The sequence below is a fragment of the Hypomesus nipponensis genome, chromosome 11 (genome assembly GCF_054491055.1).
Source record: "Hypomesus nipponensis isolate SF chromosome 11, ASM5449105v1, whole genome shotgun sequence".
NCBI lineage: Eukaryota > Metazoa > Chordata > Actinopteri > Osmeriformes > Osmeridae > Hypomesus > Hypomesus nipponensis.
The window spans coordinates 11,545,385-11,567,674 of record NC_140371.1 but is presented as its reverse complement, the minus strand read 5'-3'; the positions used below and the strand labels follow the sequence as shown (position 1 = coordinate 11,567,674).

Below are 22,290 nucleotides of genomic sequence, written 5' to 3'. Positions count from 1 at the left end.
GGACAGTGTGTGTGGGACAGTGTGTGTGAGGGACCCTTATATTGGCAGTGCTCCGTGATGTGTGTCTGCGGTGTCGTGTTTTGTCCCGTGACCCCCTTTCCTCTCTCCTTCCCTGTCTCCAGTCGCACGTCTAATAGCCTGGTCTCGCCTGACAGCCATGGGAAATTACATCCATCGATTTGGTCAGTCTTCTGCGCCCTGCTATGTCTGATTTGAGGTCTAGGGTGTGTATTGGGTCAGGTAAGCAGTGGTCACCATGTTCAGGGGGGATATTTGATGGCCCAGCCAAGCGTCACCTCACAGCTCTGTCATGTCACTGTGTCGTTAAGGTCTCGTTAGGACACCGTTAATGTCATTTTAAGAGTTATAAACTAGGGGGGAGGGTTCATCCTCAAGGTTTACAAAACGACTCCTCACGTTTTTTTCTCCCCGTGGGTCGTGTTGTGGGCGGCAATCCACAACATATAAATGAGCCTGTGTGTCTCTGCTACTGAATGAGTGTGTGTGTGTGTGTGTGTCTACTTACTGTGCCCCACCAAAGGGCATCTGCATAAGTGGCAAACTCTTTGTTGAACTCCTTCTCCACGAGGTAGACCAAGAATGAGGAGAAGATGAGCACCAGGAACCCTATGTACCAGGCCGTCACCAGCTCCTACAGGAGACACACAAACACGCACCTTATAAGGCAGCAGGACAGGAAAGGCCTGTCAATCTTTCCGTCAAACGCCGACACGTCTTACCTTGCTGTGTGCATAAACTACAGATCCCAGCAGCTTCCAGGTGCCTCCTCTCCTGTCCATGCGCACCATGCGCAGGATCTGCAGGAAACGAAGGCTACGCAGTGCTGAGGTGGCGAAGATGTTACCCTGGCTACCGGCTGATACCACGGCAACGGAAGCGATGAGTACAATAATATCTGGGTAGAACAAGGGAAAAAGTAAGTTATAAATTATAAGAAAATGGGAAAGATCGCTTTTTCTCACACACCAAGTAGTGTTTGGCATTGACAATGCATGAGACAATTTGGGAAGAGCATTACTTTGAATGGGATTTGGGTGCACTGCCCCATTGATGGCTGGGTCAGGGTTGAGATCTAAGACTTTACACTGCGTCTTGGACCGAGACAGAGAGACAGAGAGAGACAGAGACAGACAGACAGAGACAGAGACAGAGAGAGAGAGAGAGAGAGAGAGAGAGAGAGAGAGAGAGAGAGAGACAGAGACAGACAGAGACAGACAGAGAGAGAGAGAGAGAGAGAGAGACACATAGACAGAGAGAGAGACACACATAGACAGAGAGAGAGAGAGAGAGAGACATAGACAGAGACAGACAGACAGACAGACAGACAGACAGACAGACAGACAGACAGACAGAGGTGGGAGATGGGAGATGAAACACAGCGAGAGCGCCGTTCTCCCAGAAGCCTCTTCCTCTGGAGAACCTCAGCAGGGGGTCCCAGCCTCACATTAAACACCAGCAGGGCTGCGAGACAGGGATAATATTGTGCTTCCATCCAAATTCACCCTGATCTCTTTCAGCAAACACATACTTCTCTCTCATATTTCCACTCGTGTTGATTTTGTCTGTCTTTATTGAGAAAAGAAACAGACAGCGATCTCTCTTACTGGAAGCTGAGGGGTTTCTTTCTTTAAGAAACGTATTGATGGCCACTTCATGGCCTCTGTGGTTTGAAAGGCAGCTGCCTGACACACACACACACAGTTCCTGATGCCCCTGACACACAAACACCCACACACACTTACCGATGACACAGAAGGGTTTCCTGGCAAAGCGGAGGCGTCCCTGCCAGCCTCTGTATCGACAGCAACAGCCAGCACTCCAGATCCTGATGATGTACTCCAGCCCAAACACCACGATCATCACAAACTCCTACAACAAACACAAACACAGGCAGGATTTCACACACACACACACACATGCGTGTACACACAGTTCACTCATGGAAGTCTGAGTTAAACTTCTGTGTCAAGCCACAGAAGAATCCTAGGATTCCACATGAAAGGGTGTCAAGGCTATCGTCAAGAAGAAAGACACAGTCAAAAGCCGCCTGAACAAGCTGTCGATACACACTTAACCTCGACCGACCACTCAAGAACCATCAGCAATAATCAAGAAGGTATTTGTGTCGCTGTTATACACAACTTGGTAATTCAGAGAAAACCTTTAATATGAAATTGTGGATTCATTTACACATTCACTGCATTTTGACAGAAATATCAATCACAGAAATACCCCCTTTGCACTATTGAATGGTTATGAGTAATCATTTCTGTTGGCAGTAACTGTTGTAAAAAACGAAAATGGAGACTGTACTGCTGAGTTTTCATTCTCCATAGCTGCTGACAAATAACAAGGGAGCAATTAAAGGGATTAGTATGCATCTGGGCAGAGCATGTCTGTCACAAACACACACACACACCGCTTTGACACAAATAAATCGACATACACACACACACACACACATCTGTTTGCTCACCCAAACTTGGTACAAAACCTTGTTAAGGCAATAACTAGTCTGTAATTCATCAATTATGCAGAGCAGAACACACATTAACATTCACACACACACACACACACACACACACACAAAGACAGACAAGCACACTGCATTCTCACGCACAATCCTAGTCCCTTCTGTCATGGGCACAAACGGAAACAAACGGAGCAGGCATGTGCGAGGCCAACCCATGGGGATGGAGGGGTCCTTACCAGGATGAGCAGACAGTGGGAGGACAACTCAGCCTGGTCTGGGATGGTGGACAGCACTGACAGCACCAAGCAGCCAAACACCAGGATGAACCTGCGTGGGAGAAACACCCATCACAACCCATTCACATATCACGCCACTCAGGGTTAACCTATTGTAACGCACACACACACATAAGCACGCACACACACACACACGTGCCTCCTTCAATGAGGGGTGTGCGTGTCGGCGGGTCATCGCACGGCTCATGGAAACAGACGGAAAAAAGGGGGATGGAAAAGAAGAAGATTCAAATGAATTTGGGCAAGATAGGAGGGAGAGGAGAAAGGCAAGTGAGAAGAGATGGACAATGGAGAAAGAAAGAGAGGGAGAGAGAGAGAGAGAGAGAGAGAGGGGGAGAGAGAGAGAAATATATATAGAGAGAGCTGGCCTCAAATCCCTACACCGTCCCACCCCCCTCCCCCGCTCCTGGCGCCTAACCAGGTCCTTTCCTCCCCTCCTCCCAGAGCCGGTGATTCATAACATCATCTATTTTCCATCGGATTATGGTGAAATATGAAGGTGAGTGAAGCCCCAGCTCCTGGCCCCCGGCCCCTACCTAAGAGGCCCTCTGTCTGGAGGCCCCAGCTCCTGGCCCCGGCCCCTACCTAAGAGGGCTGGAAGGAGGGGGGGGGGGTGAGTTACGGGGTGCTGAGGGCCTACCGGCCCGCCACCATCTGGGTTTGATACTACAGCAGACACTAATAGGCATTTACTGTCAGACGGATGGACGGACGGACAGATGGGCGGAGCGAAGACCACAGATTTACACTCAGCTGCTGCCGCGCCTCTGCCTGACCGCCGCTGGCACGGCAGAAGTTCCTACCGAACTGAGGTCAAACATCAGGGTTTGTGTGCGTGCGTGTGGATGCAAGTGGATGTGTGTGTATGTGGATAGGTGGTAGTGTGCAGGTTTAGTGGCGTGTTAGTGCTGATGTGTGTGTGAGCATTGATGGGTGGATGTGTGGGTGTGGGGTGTGTGTGTATGGTTGTCAGAGCATTATTTCCTTCAGAGTCCGTTTGGTATTTATAGAGCCTTGGGAATCCATTTTGGGGACAGGCCCACACTCACTCAAGAACAGTCTGACAGAGGGCCAGGTCTATATATCTCTGAATGCCCCTGACACCCTCCTCCGTTTCTTTCCTTGGACGATTCTGATAGGTGTAGTTCCCCGGCTACACACACACAGATCCCTTTAGTGGAGGCCAGGTGACAGATGAAGGACAGCCTGGTTAAACACTGATACAAGATACACCTCTCAAGTCAATACATGAAGACCACAATGACAAGTCAGTCCTGGAGGGATGGAGTGATGGAGGGATGGATTGAGTGATGGATGGATGGATTGAGGGATGAAGGAATGCATGAATACTGAGTGGTTTGGTCAGTCTCAAGCTTGTGATGTGACCCAATCTCCAGTCCATTTGCAACGATAACAAGTGGCTCGCAATGCCGATGATTACGTCACAAATAGTGACCTTGGGCTGGATGTTTGAAAGAGAGCCCACTTTTTAAATGAACTAGAGAGAAGTATATTAGAGAGAGAGAGAGAAAGAGAGAGAAAGAGAGAGAAAGAGAGAGAAAGAGAGAGAGAGAGAAAGAGAGAAAGAGAGAGGAGGAAAGAGAGAGAGACATTGAGTGAGAGAGGGCCAGCTGTCTTCCTCTCTTCATGATGTATGCACTGAAGAGCACAGACAAAACCATATACAGCCACAAAGTCCCTCTAACCATAGACTCAGTTAATGGAATGGAACAGCGTGTGTGTGTCTGTGTGTGTGTTTATTTGTTTGAGGGAGTATGACTGTATGCACCTGGGCTGTATATGTGTGTGTGTGTGATTCCTCTAGCTATCACAATTCCAACAATGCTGTTGGAACCATGGGCTACAGGGATCCAATTAACAAAGTGTGTGTGTGAATGTGTGTGTGTGTGTGTGATGGGTGCTATACTATATGTGTTGATAGCCCTGCAACCCTTTATGGTATCTCTTTTGGTCCATATGCTTTGTGACTTAACCACACACAGATTGACGAAAGCACACACACACACACAAAAACATTTTACCATCCTGTTTCATCTGGGCTGTAAATTTCCCAACAGCAGACTCATCCAAGTAGCAGAAGATTTGTGTGTGTGACTACGTTTGCGCGCGTCTGTGCAAGTCAGTGTGTGTGTGTGTGTGTGACGGATCTGCTACGTGAGAGGTCAGTGTTTTCCACACCATGCTGCCTGGTATCATTATCTATTTCCTTCTTTCTTTCTGTGCCAGCCATGCATTCCCCTTCAATCAGACTGAGATGGGAGAGCGAGAGAGAGAGAGAAAGAGAGAGAGAGAGAGAGAGAGAGAGAGAGAGAGAGAGAGAGAGAGAGAGAGAGAGAGAGAGAGAGAGAGAGAGAGAGAGAGAGAATAATGAAGTGTATATACATAAAAGTCCAGGCTCCACGTACAGCAGCCTTACCTTACCTAAGCCCAAGGTAGCTCCCACAGATACCAGCTAATCTTTTCTGTTCATACTCAAATGTTAATACAAACACAACATGGAGCAGCTCTGAGGAGATGTACGCACACAGACAGGCACCCACTCCAACAGACACAAGCTCACACAATAACATATATCTAGTAGGTATATAAAGGTTTAATAAAGGTTTCATGATTTGTTATTGTACTGTATGTGTTGTATGTTCTTGCAAGTGTCAAACAAGTAAATTGTTTCTCAGCTCTCAGTCCACTAAATTGAACTGAAATTGAATTGAGCGAGAAGAATAAGAAAGAGAATGAGAGAGACCGAGAGAGAGAGACAGTCAGCGAGACAGAGAGAGAGAGAGAGAGAGAGAGAGAGAAGAGACAGAGAAGCGCGAGAGCAGTAGGAGAAATGATAGATAGAGCCCGGAGGTGCAACAAAGAGCAAAGAAGAAAGAAGAGAGAGATGGTGGAGGAGGAGAGCGAGAGACACAGACAGCCAGCGTCCATGCCAAGAGTCTATTAGCTAATCCCCGTATTTACAGAGTGTAGTGAAGTATCTTCCTCGCTGATGGGGGCGATAAAACACCAGGTTTTATTTCTAAGCAACTACTTCACCAAACAGTCGGGGGGGGGGGGGGGGGGCTGAGTGGGGGTCAAGGCTACTACGCCAAACGCTGTGTGCTCACGCAGTGACGCCCTCCCCCGTTGTCATCTTAGAGGTCAAACTGAACATTAAACAAGACAGAATGTACAGTGAGGAGTATTTGGCGTACGACACAGCGGCCAATTTCCACGAGGATGAGTCACAGAAGTGGCACATCCTCTTAAGGCATGCGTGTGTGCGTGTGACGCGTGTGTGTATGTGCGAGTGTGTGGAAATGGAGAAAAGAAAAGACTATAGAAAGCCCCAGTGTTTAATAGACTAATAGACTGTAATAGAAAGTAGTACGGAGGAGAGCCAAAGGCTGACTGCCTTGACAACGTATAAACACTCATGCGCCAATATATGCACGTATGTACACACTTGTACACGAACACATGCACTAGCATATGCAGAGTGGGGCCCACTAGATTCTCATCAGTGGCCCCTCAGGCCGTGGGTCCGCTGCAAGACTCTTGTTCAGCACAGCGCTGTCAAGCAGATGTCAGGGTGTTTGAGAGGGGGGGAGCAAAAGAGAGAAGAAGTATAGAGATAGGGAAAGAGAGCAAGAGTGAATGTGACAGAGAGAGAGAGAAAGATAGAGCACCAAGTTAAGTGTGTATCATATCATCAGCCTGTGTTTTCATTGAAAGAGAGAGAGAGAGGGAGTGTGAAAGTGTGTGTGATCTCAAAGTCAGTGCTCAAGTTTACTCAAGCAGTTTACCCAAGATCCTTTTGAGTTTGTCCAGAAGCCCCCCTCCTATCAAAAAACTTCCAAAAAGAATTTCCCTCAACACACTGACTTGTTTGACATTACACAGTAGTCAGTACAGACAGACACAAAGGGCAAGGAGGAAATTAAACACTAGCGTAATCTCTCCTATAAAACCGCACTCTAAAAGCTAGGGTTATCTGCCATTTAGTAAACTCTTTCCTGACAGTCTAAACTACTGAGACATATTATACCATTCCTAATCCTATTCCTAGAGTATATATTGCAAGCTCTGACTCGGCATTTAACAACTGTACAGCCTGGGAATCCATGGGGCATACTGTGAAGGAATGATTAATGCTACTCAATAATGCCTTTGTGGTTCTTTGCTATGTACAGATACATCATTAACACCTGAGGGAGAAATTATGTAATTAACATAATATACAGCAAGTTTTATTATGTCAAAACAGACCCTGAAAAAAACTTTAAAGGTGCTGTAAAGCAAATTCCATGATTTGCTTCTCTGTACATTATGTGAAATGAGTTGCTGAAAGCATGCGCAAAGCCCTAAAACTTTGTCGCTCTGAAATGTGGAGTTAGACCGTTGAACAGTTTCTCACCCGTTTTCAGCTCAGGTTTGTATAGGCGGGACAAAACCCAACCTATCTACATCACAGTCACCTATCTACGTCAGATCACTGACGGTTTATATAACCTGCATTCTGTTACTCAGCTGGTACGATGCAAAGACAAAGTAATGAACACATAAAACACTCAAAGACTGCAGGTAGTTCTGTTCTGATATTGCAATTGATTTAGCCAGTTGTTGCTATTGTTGCTAAATTCAATACATCTGAGGGGGGGGGAGCTTCAGCTCCTTCAGGCGACACGTCCCCCAATATCAAGCAGAGAAGACTGCTGATTTTCTCACAATTTCAAAGCCAAATTAACATACTTGTCGGTGTGTTTTTTCATTCAAATTTGGATGGGTAGTTAACGACACATTCTTCTGTGGTGTGAGAACTTAAAACTCATTTTCAGTTCTGCTTTACAGCCACTTTAAGTTTGATTCCATTCTGCAAGAACAAAAAAGATTTTGTGTGAAAGTGTGAGTCCGATGCCTCAGTTTTGACGCAAAATATATTTTGTATAACACAGGCTTCTAATTGGTTTGGCACAGGTTAGAGATACAGGCTTCAACGTTTAAACGTGCAAAGGAGAAAAATGAAGGGAATACCATTTAGAGCCATAATACACTTCGGATGGCAGTGGAGGGATTGTCATTAACAAGGCACTTTCTGTTCTCTGGTCTGTCAAGTCTTTCTTCCGGAGGACAGAGACACAAGTGAGATACGAAACAGACTGCAGAGTTTTGTTGTGGGAGGGGCAGGGGGTTATCTATACTCTTGTGACTGATAGTGTGTGTGTGTGTACTGGCTATTAGGTATTCTGTAAGGACCAGAAGTCTTTTGGGCAAATTGAACTTGTGAGGAAAATGTCTTGATCCCGTGTAATGTGCTATTTCTTGGGGGGGGGGGGGGGGGGGTTAAGGGTTAAGGGTAGGGTTTAGGGGTTAGGAAAAACAGCATTTTAAATTCCCAACAACAATAACCATCTGTTTCTCGACACCCTCCCCAAACACACGGAAAGATGTTATCAAACACTATAGCCTCACTGGTGATCTGCTAGATTTTAGGGTGGGAGATAAAATGGCTCGATTAAAAAAAAAGAGAGAGAGAGAAAGAGAGAGAAAGAGAAGGGGAGATGGGGTGAGGATGGACTACAGAGGTAACAGAGGTAGCGTATTTATCTCTAGCCTGCAGGCTGACGGTGTCCTACTTTCTTTAACAGGGAAATATGAATCTCTTCATCCCTCCTCCTTGCCCTTAATATGTTTTTTCTTGTTCGTTGTCTCTCTTTGTCTCCCTCTATCCAGCGCCCCTCTCTGTCTCCCTGCTCAACCTCTACCCCTAATTTTATCATGGATATCATATATATATATATATATATATATGATATAAAGACCCTCTATCCTGCATCTGAATCTTCTTTACATAACCCACAACACAGGTGAATGTGTACTGGGGTTGTTGCACTAAAGTACTAAAGGCAAGCGTTTTTAGATGTTTCAAAAGCAGAAATGAAGAGATGCTGTCGACATCGTGCCAGCACCCCATGTCCGCTCATCCTTTTCGTGTTGTGTGACAACTCCATTCCCGAAGGTAACGTTCGACCGACACATTTCTCAATGAGAACAATGTTTCACGAGGAATGCAGTGATTGCTCGTGCAGGCCCTGTGGGTGCGTACAGGCACTACGCTTGCACACGCCACCAAACACACACTCGTATTTCCCTGTGTGTGTGATCCCACTGGTGGTGGACATCCTTGCGAGAGATCGAGAGGGTTTGGAGTGTTCCAGTAATCGCCAGCTCCCCTCTCCCTGGCAGACTGACAGACAGATGAGCCCGACAGCTCCGTGGTTAGGCAGCGCTCTTCTGCCGGCCCCCTGGAGAGGTCGGAGACGGGGTACGAGAATGACCCATGATGAGGTGGCCTCAGGCCCCACTCGCTCATGAGGGGGGTTTTGCAACTTGTTGAAAAAAGTATTCTTTCTCTCGTGATACAGAAGTACATTGCATGGTGTCGTAATCAAAATGTAGTATTGTAGAAATAGTATATCAGTCATGGGTTTTGGATATCAATAAGACTGACAACAACCTGATATTACATGAGAGAGGTAAGAGCATCGGAAACTGCCAACCTGCTGACGCCAGGTCTGCGTTTGCAAAATAAATGGCAGGGATGGACCATAAACAAGTGAAAATGTAGCGCTTCTTATCCTGAGTGGGCATGAAAGGGGTTCCTCTTCTCTATATATCTGAGGCTATATTGGCTGCTCAGTAAAATATGTGGTGGATGGTAGTGCTGACTGGAGTTTCTGGTCGCCTGGCCCTTTGGTCAGTATTGAACAGTGGCGTACACGAATGAACTTGCTCATCAATGCACACATACACATACATGAGCTGTAAACAGACTATGACGTTGTCTAACCATAGACCAAGTAATGAAACTGTAATCAGCCCAGGAATAGAATAGAACCAAACCAAACCAAACAGAACTTAACTAGTCAGCCAGCTTGTCTACAGCTGCCATCGAAAAACACTTAGCCAAAAATTCCTGCTCCAGGAAACATCAAACCAACTACATATATTGTATAATGTATGCATTCCGTCAGCCGTATAACTAGGAATTTTCTGAATGTTCCAATCAGCCATGCTCTGAACTCCCAGTTAGGGGAAAACTAACAGCAGGGACACTCACTGGCCTATTGTCCTGGTTCAGTATAAATAGTTGGGTGAAATGTGGCTCATGCTTTCTAAAGACACCACTTGAGGACACGTAAACACAGATGAGAACCTCTGGCACTGAACCTTGTGATTTGAGTGTGAGCTTTGATTGGTGTGAGAAGGGGATATTGAGTGTGTGTATATTCAGGGGGAAAAGGGGAATGTAGCGTGGGTGATCTGGGGACTGATGGTGTGTGTTTGTCTTTGTCTGTGGACCCTTGCACATACTCTGTATCTATGTATGTGTGTGTGTGTGCTTGTGTGTGTGTGTGTGTGTATGTGTGTGTCTGTTGGTTTGTGTGTCTGAATGGTGAAGTCCTCCATTGTCATTCTTACACACACACACACACACACCGGGAGGTAGAACTACAGGCCTTGATCAAAAACATTTTTGGCTGGAGTGGGTCTCCTTTGATGGCTGTGGCTGGCCGAGACACATGCAGCCCTATCACAGCACAAACATTATTCCAGCTGATTACTGCCTGATTCCCATCAATATCAGTTCAGTCAGCTCTGGTGCTGATTAACAGGACCAGGATCTGGCTCTCGTTCACATTCTGTGCGTGCGTGTGTTTGCGTGTGTGAGAGAGTGGACTTGATTATAAACGTGAAGTCAGCAATGATGAGGCCGATGTCAATTATCACATTTCAGGAGGTAGGGGAGATGAGAGGAGGGTAGGGGACAGGAGAGGAGGGATGATAAGAGAACAACAGTTGGCTCCATGTGTGCGCACACACACACACACAGGAGCTATGTAGAAAAGATCTGGGTGGCTACAGTACATGCCTTTACACTTGCGTAGAACTTAAGCTGTGCCCAGCTGTTGCAGACTGACAGGCCTGCAGCCAACAGAGGGAGAAAGTGTGTGTTGGTGGGTGTGTGGGTATGAGTGTTGGTGTTTGTGTGTGTGAGTGTGTATTTGTGTGTGTGGGTGTATGCACAGAACTATACTGTTTCCTGAGGACTCAAACTTAGCTGCCTTCCACAAGATCTCATCGACTCAGCGTCTTTTCTGATGAACGATGTATCTCCCCCCATGACCCCCATTTGGATGACACATCAAGGTGATGTTGAGGGTGGCGACCCAAACCACCTACGTACGTTTAGGCCACACCCATGGCTCATTAAAAGGAAGTTTAGTGTCAGACCACAACGACAACGCGGGAACACAACTAATGAGAGCAGCACTTCATGATGTCACCCTGCTTTCACAGCAGAATTAAGATCTCGTAAAGAAAGACTCACACTGTGTCTAGGATGAATGCACAGCAGACAACTGTGTGTGTGTGTGTGTGCGTGTGTGTGAGAGAGAGAGAGTGTGCGTGTGTGTGTGAGTATGTGTGTGTGTGTCTGATCCACAACCCAATGATACAGCTCCTTCCTCATGCCTAATTGATAGCTTCTTCTATAAATACACGGTCATAGTTTCAACCTAATCCTGCCTACCTGTGCGTCGGTTTCTGCTCCAGTACTCAGAAATCTGCTGACACACACACACCTAGAGCTGCAAATCCATCTCACACACACCCTTCACTGCACACCTCCAGTAGAAGAGTCTGTACACTTATGCAACATTGTAGTAGTCCCGGGGCACATGTAAGTAAGACTGTATAATATGATAACACACACTGTTAACCGTCCAAAAAGTGGATTTACACACCCTTTGAATAAACGTCTGGGGAAAAAAAACTTTTCAAAGGTGCCTCCCCTCATCATGTGTACATCCTCCGCCGAGATGGGCTCCCGTCAAATCCACGGACACTTGGAGCACACTCCTACAAAACAAACACACTGGTCTTCGATCGGCAGACGGTAGGGTCCCATATAGAACACTGAACCCAAACATTCACACACACTCACTCACACACACACTCACACACTTAGTTCCAATCGCACTCACTCGGCAAAACCTTCCGATCCGGAACAATACAGAACACCCCCGCCAACGTCAAGTCTGCATGTCTGTGCCTTTTCGCCCCCCCATTAAAACAAGCCAAGCAAAGCAGACAAGTGTTACATTAACATATTCATCCAACAGTAGAAATATAAGAGCTAATGGTCCACGTCTGACCTGTACTTCAATACTGTCACATCAGTGGAATAATCATTGGAACGACATAATTGAAGCAATTTCCTAAAAACCTGTATCATCAAAACCTGTATGAATATTTAACACAACGTGTCTATTTGTGTGTGTGTTTGTGTGTGTGTGGGTGGGGGTACTTTTGCTTGAAATGACTGTTTTAAAGTCCATGGTTCAGAGCGCTACAGAGCGTTATAGTTTCAGATGTCACTTCACCTGAACATTTACGCTCTGATCATAATTACGCAGAAAATGTCCCCGGCCTTTCTTAAAACTGTACAGAGTGAAGCAAAGTGCAGGGAGGGTTGGGGGAGGGGGAAGCAGGAGAAGAGATAGATCTCAAGGGGTTGTGTATGGGGCCTTTTGTCTTGTGTCATAGTGTGCAGAGAGATTTTCCGTCCATTAGTATGGCTGCGCTCCCGGCCGCGCGTACGCACATAGACACACACACACGCAGATCCACGCACATACACAAGAGGTTATGCACAGACAGTTTTAATGAAATTTTCCACGACTGCACTTAGCTGTTGTTCATAACCACTGTGGCCATGAAAGGAGGGCATCAGTGTGTGTGTGTGTGTGTGTGTGTGTGTGTTTGGCGGAGGGATGGGGAGAAATAAATTAAATTATATACATTTACATTTAGTCATTTAGCAAACGCTCTTATCCAGAGCGACTTACAGTTAGTACAGGGACATTTTCCCCGAGGCAAGTAGGGTAAAGTGCCTTGCCCAAGGACACTTCATTTGTGGATTAATAGCCCGATTCCCTAACCTCTGCCATCTGACCCCCCATATACATACAATGTAATTGACCAGTAGAAGTACTGAGTTGATGTCAAAGTAGATCCTAACCACAGGTTATATGATGACATTGATGGTGTATGTTGAGTTGTTGATGTGCAATGTGTTCATTCATCCTTCAGCTAGATAACCTCTTTACAATGTCCTTGAGTGGAGGAATTCTTAATAAACAACTCTCAACTCAATTCTGTTGTTTGTAGCTTTGAGTAATATTATGAAACGTAATAAAAACTGAAAATAATAAAACAATAGTGTATTATGTGACAGCAGTCTGTTGGATCATTACTTGTTGGCCATCTGGCTACACTTCTATGATAAACGTTTACCTGTCAAAAGTAGGGTAAAGTTACACAGGCCAAGATTGAAAAAGTGTGCAGTTAATGTGTGTGTTTGATCTTAAGAACCTTGACATGCAGTAGTTCTGTTGTGGAAAGTGACAGTAGCACTACGTAATGGAATCTTTGTAAGTCTCGTGTCTGGCTTACAAGCTGTGTCTCATTGTTTCACACACACACACATACGCACACACACACACACACACACATACACACACTGTCTATAAACTCTTGTGTGGCTTTGAGTCTGGACGTCTGGACAAAATCATTCACTGTAACAGGATTCAATCTCTCTCTCTCTCACACACACACACACATACACACACATACACACACATACACACAAACACACACACACACACACACAATGGGGTAGTCAATAATAAACACTGTATAATGCTGAAAGCCTTGTCAGGCGTGTGAACACTGTCATTATACAGGGGTGAAAGGCACAACAGTGGCTAATGCACTGACGTTAGGAGGATGACCTCTCTCTCTCTCTCTCACACACACCGACACACACAGAGTTCCTTAGGTCTAACCAGTCATCTGACAACAGCCCCTCCTCCTCCAACCACTGTGAACGTCCAATGGCATTTTCGCACTTGTGGTGCGACAAGTCCAAAAGGAGCACACGTGTTCTATAACACTAAATCATTAGCTCGAAATAACCAGAGGAACGCCACAGAAGCACACAACTGTCCATCATTAACTCATGAGGGCTTAAAGCAACACTCGGTACATTATCCTGATCATGTTCCCCGCTCATAGGCCATCCTACTGTACTTCAATACTGTCACATCAGTGGAATAATCATTGGAACGACATCATTGAAGCAATTTCCTAAAAACCTGTATCATAACCGTCACACCTTGGAAAGCCCATAAAACCCTAATGAATTGTAGATAATTAAGCATGACACAAAGGACAATCGTCATTCAAATGAAAAAGACATGAAAGAGGAAAATGAACATTTGTTAAGCTTGTGTGTGTAACGGTGCGGAGGGGTGCGAATGGAGCGGACAGTTGAACTTTACTGGTCCAGTCTAGGCCTGACTGGTCTGGTCATACTGTAGCACCAGGAAGTGTGAGTCCAGGTCATCCGGAACGATGCATGTGTTAATGGTTACCTGAGAGTGCTTCATGGCCTGTTTGTGAGTCTGGATCTTTACCTGCTGATTCCTTCCATAAGAACTTCTACCTATTTGTCCCTCTCTCCCTTCTCCTTCCCTCCCTACATACGAGTCAACCAGCCGGACAGCCAGCCATCCAGTCCACCTTCCTGTCTGTCTGTTTCTCCGGTGTATGTGGAGGAGTGGGGGGGTCGGGGTGGGTTGACGAGGTGTGTATGTGTTTATGTGTATGTGTGCGTTTGTGCGTATGAGTGTATGTGTGTGACAGAGAGAGAGAGCGAAAGCGTGAAAGAGATTAGAATGGAAAAGGAAATGCGTGTTTATCTGCCTTCAGAATGAGGGTACATGTGACTGTATAGTCAGCGATTTGGAGACTGTCAGCTCTGCAGCGTAAACAGCCAACAGGACCTCTCCTTTAACCAAAGCTCAGCGTCCTTAATTGCCCAATTGTGTAATGTCTGCTGACTAACTGCCTATGTATCACTTTGAATTGGCAGTTCTGCATCAGGTAATTGAGGAACAAAAAAAGAATGCCTTCTTTTTTTTTATTACACCAACCCCCTCCGACTCAACCCCCCCCTCCCCGCCCCCCACCCCGACCTCCCCATGGCTCCTGTCTGTCAGACTGGTGAATGATGCTGCTTGACCTCTCTCTCTGTAGCCCCCACCCCCGGGCTCTGTTTCTCGGGAGCCCACACCAGCAGAGCCCGGTGTGGTGGATAGCTTACCCCGGCCGACCGCATCTGGAATGTGTTCCCACTTTTCACCCCCACTTTCATGGAATTCCCATCAGCGAGGCCCCATCCAGCTCCACCAGAACACCGGTGCTTTCACCTCCTGCTCTAAAGAGCCCCTGGAGAGAGAGTCTGGCCTTAAAGAGGGCAAACGCGACGGTTTGCCCTCACAGTCAGTTACTAGCCCGTCTCCCGCTTTGGGGTTATGCCCCTCTTTACCAGCCAACAGAGACAAGTGAAAATCTGCAAGGTAACCTGAGATGAAGGGGCCACTTAGGTTGCCAGGTTAGAGCTGGGCCATTCCTCCAGGTGCTTGTAACCTGCAAAGGTTAAAGGTGAAAGTACGCCGTGCAAGTCAACATGACTGAGGAGATGGGACAGAGGAAAGTCCACCATTTTGTTTCTTCAACATAGTGTGCCACCCAACAGTAAACGAGGGGTTATTTTCCATAATGAGCTGTTACTGAACCATAAATGATTAAGTACATGGACATGAAGTGTACCGTAAACAGCTGTTACCCCGCCGCAAAACAGTTTGCAGCCATGTACAAGTTATTGTTCGCACTCACTTTAGAACTCTTTTAAAGACCGTAGTAGGACGGTGCAAACAACCTATGTGTTGGATAATGGCCGCCGAAGGCAGTAGAGGACAGAGCGGAAGGCTTTGGACGGCAAATCAGCACAACAGCAGGGGGCATGACTTTAAATTATAACTATACAGTATATAATCTCAATTAGGCTAGGTGCTAGATCCAGTTTTCTGAGTGGCACCTTAGAATATCATCCGTAAGTGTACAGATTATGGACAGTATGCCTCTAATTTGTAACTGTTATTAGCACAAGCTAGCTAACAATGTACTTTTTACCCAACCCCAAATGAAAAATCACTACATAAAAGACACACATTAAAGGCAGGGTAGGCAATGTTGTTGAGATGACTTGCATGTCATTTTTGCAGAAAGTAACTTTGTCTCGATAGCAACCAATATATCTAAAGGTTTGATGGTTATATGAAATCATTCCAACAAGGGCGTCACAATACTGTAATAAACACGACCAATGTGTAGTGATTGGACGGGCTACCTGTCCGTCTACCTACCCACCTGCACACACTCCGCCCCTGCACTCAATGCGCATGACTTTAGTTTTGTGGGAGTGGTTTTGAGTGGGGTGGGATGTTTTGGTTTGAATTGTGTCAAACATAAGGTAAATAGCAAGCTTCGCAAAACTTGCCTACTCTGCCTTTAATGGTTTGATTTGAGAAACCACAATGCCAAGCAGGTATGAATATATGAAAATGCGTCACAAAAAAGGCTGAGAGCTGAGAGGAAGTTGCTTCAAATGCCAACAAAGCAGTGGCTCAAAACAGTTGTCAGTCTCTAGGGCCGGGCTGTGACTTTTTTAATGACTGTGGAGTTGCACTGCCGTGAGACATGTGGATGGGTATCTGTTTTCAAACATGCTCGATTAAGCTTTTTTGAAGTTTGGCTTGCTTAGTTCTTTAGTCTGCATGTCTGTCTGACTAAGTCTGTCTTAGTTTGTATTCCACCGTTTTGTCTTTACGGGGCCTCGTTGAACTCTGACTAACCCCTCGGGATAGGCAAAGGATAAACACAAAGCTTCATCCTGTCAACACAACTGTTTGTTTTTGTCTTTTTCGGCAGATTTGGCCCATTAACTTTAATAGCCACCGCCAAGTGAAGTAGGGAGTCAGGCAAGGAAGTCTGTCAGAGAAAGTGAGGTTGTATAATGGGTGTGTAGACACTATTATCTGTGACTTCACTTACTACTGTATCTCCAAAATAGGTTTGAAATTGTGGTCCCAAACATTTGTCCCAAATAAATTTAAGCCTAAATTTGTATCCTGCAGTCTTTATCAGGTTTGCTGTGGTAAGGGATATATCTTCTGCATGATGTAATAAATAGCATGAACATGTTCCATTCGCAATGCAAACTTATCGGAAATATTCTTCATTTATTCCTAAAAGTCTGTGTGTAAGGTTGTCAAAATTGAATCACAGTTTGGATTGCTAAGTCAGTGGGTCACAACCTCATAGGTCTAGGCTACTAAGTCAGTGAGTCACAACCTCATGGGACTGGGCAACTAAGTCAGTGAGTCACAACCTCATGGGACTAGGCTACTAAGTCAGTGAGTCACAACCTCATGGGTCTAGCTTACTAAGTCAGTGAGTTACAACCTCATGGGTCTATCTTACTAAGTCAGTGAGTCACAACCTCATGGGTCTAGCTTACTAAGTCAGTGAGTTACAACCTCATGGGTCTAGCTTACTAAGTCAGTGAGTTACAACCTCATGGGTCTAGCTTACTAAGTCAGTGAGTTACAACCTCATGGGTCTAGCTTACTAAGTCAGAGGGTGAGTCACCATGTGAGGCAGCACACACTCAACACACTGCTTGTGTTTTGGCTACTCTTACTTTTAAAACTGTACTTCTTACTTTCTTGCTATACTGAAATAGAAAAAAAAGGAAAAAAGTACAATGCTACTGAACTACCCAAAAGTGTGCTTCGGTATCTATTTGAAGAATGAATTTTAGCAAGCATTGATAATGTATGGTTGGGATGCTGTGGATGTGATTTGATAGGCCCTGAAGCAGAATTGTTAGTGGGGGGGGGAAGTGCAAATGGAAGAGTGAAGATGTGGAGTTGATTGTTGTGGTAAGATCCAATCTAAAGTGTAGATATATTTGAGTTGGTGGTTCCAGGGTGTTCAGATTGTGGGACTCTTTACCTCCATTCACTGTGGACTGTCTCTTATACAACTTTCAGTCTAGTCGAGTCACTTCATCTTAACATCTATCCTCTGATCATTAACATGCAAAAATGCCCCTGGCCTTTCTTATAACTGTACAGAGTAAAACAAACTCCTACAGCACCGTCGTTACTGCTGAAGAGGACTGTGTTACGTGGATGCCACTTACCCATGCCAATCATCCTTCACCTGGACATGTGGATTTTCTTCTCTATGTATGTGATGGCGGTTTGACATTAAATCATTTTGTAACTTCATTTTACATTAAGGTTAGAATAATAAAGGTTTACATCAACATTGCAACTACAAAGCAATACCTATAATAACAACATTGTAGTTACATAGAAAATGCTATGCAGTTACACGTCATTACAGTTTAGCAGTACAAGTACAAGGCACTATATAACTTGATATGGGGGAGGTTAGGCTTTCTAAGTTTTGGTTACACAACCTTCAACTGCACCACATCTACTTACATCCTTTCCCATCCTATGCCTTCTTACACTTTAGTTAGTTAATACCGCAGTTAACTCCATGTAACTTCATAGAAATTCCTATGCACCTACAATGTATTACAATATGCATTGCAATCTAGTCATGTGATAATGTACCCTTAATGTTAAGTGTTAACGACACTTGCTCTCTCTCCTTCATATCACCTAATACCCTCTTCTCTGGTCTCGATCTCTCTTTTTCCTTCTCTCTCTCTTTTGGTACGCAGTGTGTTAAAAGTAGGTTGTTTGGTCCTCCAATAGCCTCTTTGTGTTTCAGGGGCTTGACAAGGTTATTCTAAGCTCCCTGCTGAATGGAGTTAAATGTCATGCTGAAAACAAGAAGGCGATTTCCTGCCAACCACTGTAAAGAACGATGAGCAGAAGGTGCTTTGTGTTTAAGAGCAAGCTGTCTGGAAGTGTGGTCAACACAATCGTTATCTGTTTGGTCATTGTCACTGTTCTTCAACAGCATTATCATCAGCATTATTATTGTCTTCTTTCTCAACCTCGCTGTGAATGTCATTGGGATCCTCATCATCATCCTCATCAACTTCTTTCATATCCCAATTATCCTCATGGAAAAAATGACCAAAAAGCCTCAACAGACGAAAGCTCCACACCCTAAATCTACCGTAGCAGAAAACCCATCTCAAGTGACAAGAAAGCCAAGGGGTCCTTCAGTCCTTGTGGTAAACAACCAGCTGACCCTCATGACTCATACCAAATGAATGTGTTCTCCTCTATGAGTCTTAAAGGCCAGCACAGACGGGGGGATACAGGGGGCTGTCAAATGGTATACCTGGCAACCGAAAGGTCTTTGCCTTAGATGGCCTAAGGAGTCAGGTGGTTTGGGGTATTTGGTCATCCAACTGTTGGACAGAAGGACTGTAGAAGAGAGCCATTGAAGACCACATAGCTACTTGGTTAGTCAACAGCATTATGAATAGCTTTATGGTTAATGCCAGATAATGTATTGCGAGGAAGTCCCTGTATAGCCTCAGAGACTTTCTGTGCCAGATATGTACAAAGTTACTAACCCGGAAGACAGTCTTCCACTCTGCAGCTGTTCAAAGACCTCACCCATCACAGAGACTACATGTGACCTCTGACTCTCTTTCTCTCTCTCTCTCTCTCTCTCTCTCTCTCTCTCTCTCTCTCTCTCTCTCTCTCTCTCTCTCTCTCTCTCGCTCTCGCTCTCTCTCTCTCTGTCTCTCTCTCTCTCTCTCTCTCTCTCTCTCTCTCTACATGCACAAAAAGTACGCTATAGATGACCAAAACAAGTGATTCAATTCCATGTACTTTCTTTTTGTCTCTTGCTCTCTCTTGTTCACTCACGCCATTTCTGTCTGTCTCATTTTTTGGAAACACCCCCCCCCACCCCCACACACCCCCACAGCCGCACTTGCAAAGTAAACGGGTGATCTCCCAATGGGCCATGTATTATAACCCTGTAAAGGCCTTTGCTCTCTAAAAGGTGCTTTTCATTCCGCTCGGTAAAATGAAAGAGCTCTCCTCCAGGAATCCATTTCAATATTTCAACAGCTATTACATTAGAGCACACAGACACACACACACACACACACACATAAACACACACACGCAAACAGACACACTTAGATCACATGAATGCACCATAACACAATAGAGGACTTCTAAATGACTCACTCTCACACACACATCCACATAGATCACATGTGAACACACAATCACACAATAGATAACGTAAAGACCCATTAATACAAGCACACACACAAACACACACATTGTGTAGTGAGTAAACCCATATCCACCAAATCACTCAGGCCACTGACAGTAACCTCAGACAGTTGAGTCAACACTTTCTCATGATGAACAGAACAAAAAAGAGATGGGGGGGGAACATGGTTCAGACAGGAGTGTTTCCTTCCCTTTCCAGCTGCTCTCACACGTATTCATCAGCTTGGTAATTAGCTCATTAATCAACTCACACAATAGCCCCTAACGTCGTTAGACTCTCACCCTCTCTCTCTCTCTCTCTCTCTCTCTCTCTCTCTCTCTCTTTCTCTCTCTCTCCCTCCCTCTCCCCCTCTCTCTCTCTCTCTCTCTCTCTCTCTTCTCACCCAAAACACAGCCTTCTTCTCACCACATTGCTGTCTCCCTCCCTTCCCCCTCTCCTGTCCCTTATAAGGATGGTTGTCAACCTGCCCCCACCTCTCATATGCTTAAATCTGGAGTTGCTCGACAGGGTCTCAACTTGATGGCTCTCACACCTCATTGTGTAACTTATTGTAGCATTGCTTGTCATATGTTGATAAGTATGGGTCAATATTTGGTTGTTCTTGTGTATAAAAGGAATGGTGAAGCATTGTTCTGTGGATTCTTGATCTGAGACCTTCTCCTCAGCTCTAGCTTGTCCTTGTACTCCTTCACATCTTGCTTTCTATCTCTGGTTTACAATAATCATGGTAGCGTAGGTAAGAGTTAACCTTCATTTTGTAACATGTTTGCCTTCTAATTGATTTCATTAATATGCAATGTTATGAAATATTTATTTTATTTTACCTTACTTTGACCACTCTTGCTCTGATTTAACCCATAGAGTCAAATAACTGTGACTCCATTGGTATTGTCATTATTTGGTTCATGTTAGTACACTGTTTAGTTTCCCATCTTCCTTTAAACCATTGGGGAATTAGCTTTGGTTGTAGGCCAACATTGAAACCCCTACACCCTGTTCCCCCTCCTCTCCTCTCTCATCTACCTTCCTCTACTCCCCTCTTCTAGCTATTTTCCCATCCACTCCTCTCCTTTCCATGTTCCCCCCTCTCCTTCCCCCACATCCTCTCCTCTGCTCTCTTCTCTCTCTTCTCTCACCTCTCTCTCCTTACTCCTACATTGGGGGTTCCCCACCATGTATATACAGTTTTGTCTTCTTCTTGAGTTCCCAGTCTGAAACCAGGGTTGGGTGTGCCAATCAGATTCAATAGGGGTCTGTGCTCAGTGCCATGTGGATGTGAATATGTGTGTGTGTGTGTGTGTGTCGCCACTGAAACGGCACTTTCAGGTGCTGACATGGTTGTTTGTCTGTGCCTGTCTGTTTTGTCTCATCACCGGGGTATGGTTACACACCATTAGTTCATGTCTGCTTGAACCCTTTGCCACACTCCACAGAACAAAACACACCACACGTCCATGGTAACCAAAAAACACGCACATACACAAACACAGTCTCTTTGGAGTGCATACACACAGACACACAAATACACGCGCACACACACTCAATGTCAAATTAACATACCAAATTCCCCTCTCTCCCTCCCTCCCTCACTCACACACACTCATACACACTTAAGCACACTCACTGTTGCCAGGACTAATAGTCTATCATATCTTTTCCATTTCAGAAGACAAGCAACGCAAGACAACACAAAAAATGGCCTCAAATATTTCTTGATTTTCGTCTTATATCTCTCCCTTAATCTTTGCATTTCTTCCTTTCACCTGTCCTTCTATCTCAAAGCCACTCTTTCTCTCTTTTGGCACAATACATCCCTCTGTCTCACCATTCCTCCCTCACTGTCTTTCTCCATCCCTGAGTCACAGTTTCTCAGGCCCCATAGCCCTCTGGGTAATTTTATATGACAGGTCCCGTCTGAAAAGCTGATATGAGGATTAGACTTCTCATCCCTACGGTAACGTCCTGCGGCCACACCACAAAGACCCTAAAGCCTGCCCATTCATTCTGGATAATCCCGCCTGTGAGCGTGCGTGTGTGTGCCAGTGTGGGGGGAGGGGGCTATATGTGTGTCCGAAAAAAAAACGCACACACACATACAGTACAGTGTAGGAATATTGGCACATGCTTGGCATATGCAGAACAATCTTTGATTGTACTGTCGATATTAGTAACCTTGTTGAGGAGCAAGCCTCAGGCTGGATAGAGAGCGCGGCCTTCGGCATACCCATGTATCTGTCTGGACTCTGTTTACTCTGGATTAGTCGAAGTGTGCTTGCGCGTGTT

At 45.3% G+C, this 22,290-nt stretch overlaps 1 protein-coding gene across 5 annotated transcripts in view; it reads right to left on the bottom strand.

Moving 5' to 3' along the window:
• kcnq5a (potassium voltage-gated channel, KQT-like subfamily, member 5a) overlaps nucleotides 1–22,290 on the bottom strand; it is a 57,517-nt gene that overhangs the window by 17,861 nt on the left and 17,366 nt on the right. For all 5 annotated transcript variants that reach the window (XM_084709252.1, XM_084709253.1, XM_084709249.1 and 2 more), the window contains exons 2-5: nucleotides 2,731–2,821; nucleotides 1,764–1,890; nucleotides 741–916; nucleotides 527–652 (exon numbers count right to left, since the gene is read on the bottom strand). In XM_084709252.1, coding sequence (XP_084565378.1) covers nucleotides 527–652; nucleotides 741–916; nucleotides 1,764–1,890; nucleotides 2,731–2,821 — 520 coding nt within the window. The remainder of the gene's footprint in view (nucleotides 1–526; nucleotides 653–740; nucleotides 917–1,763; nucleotides 1,891–2,730; nucleotides 2,822–22,290) is intronic.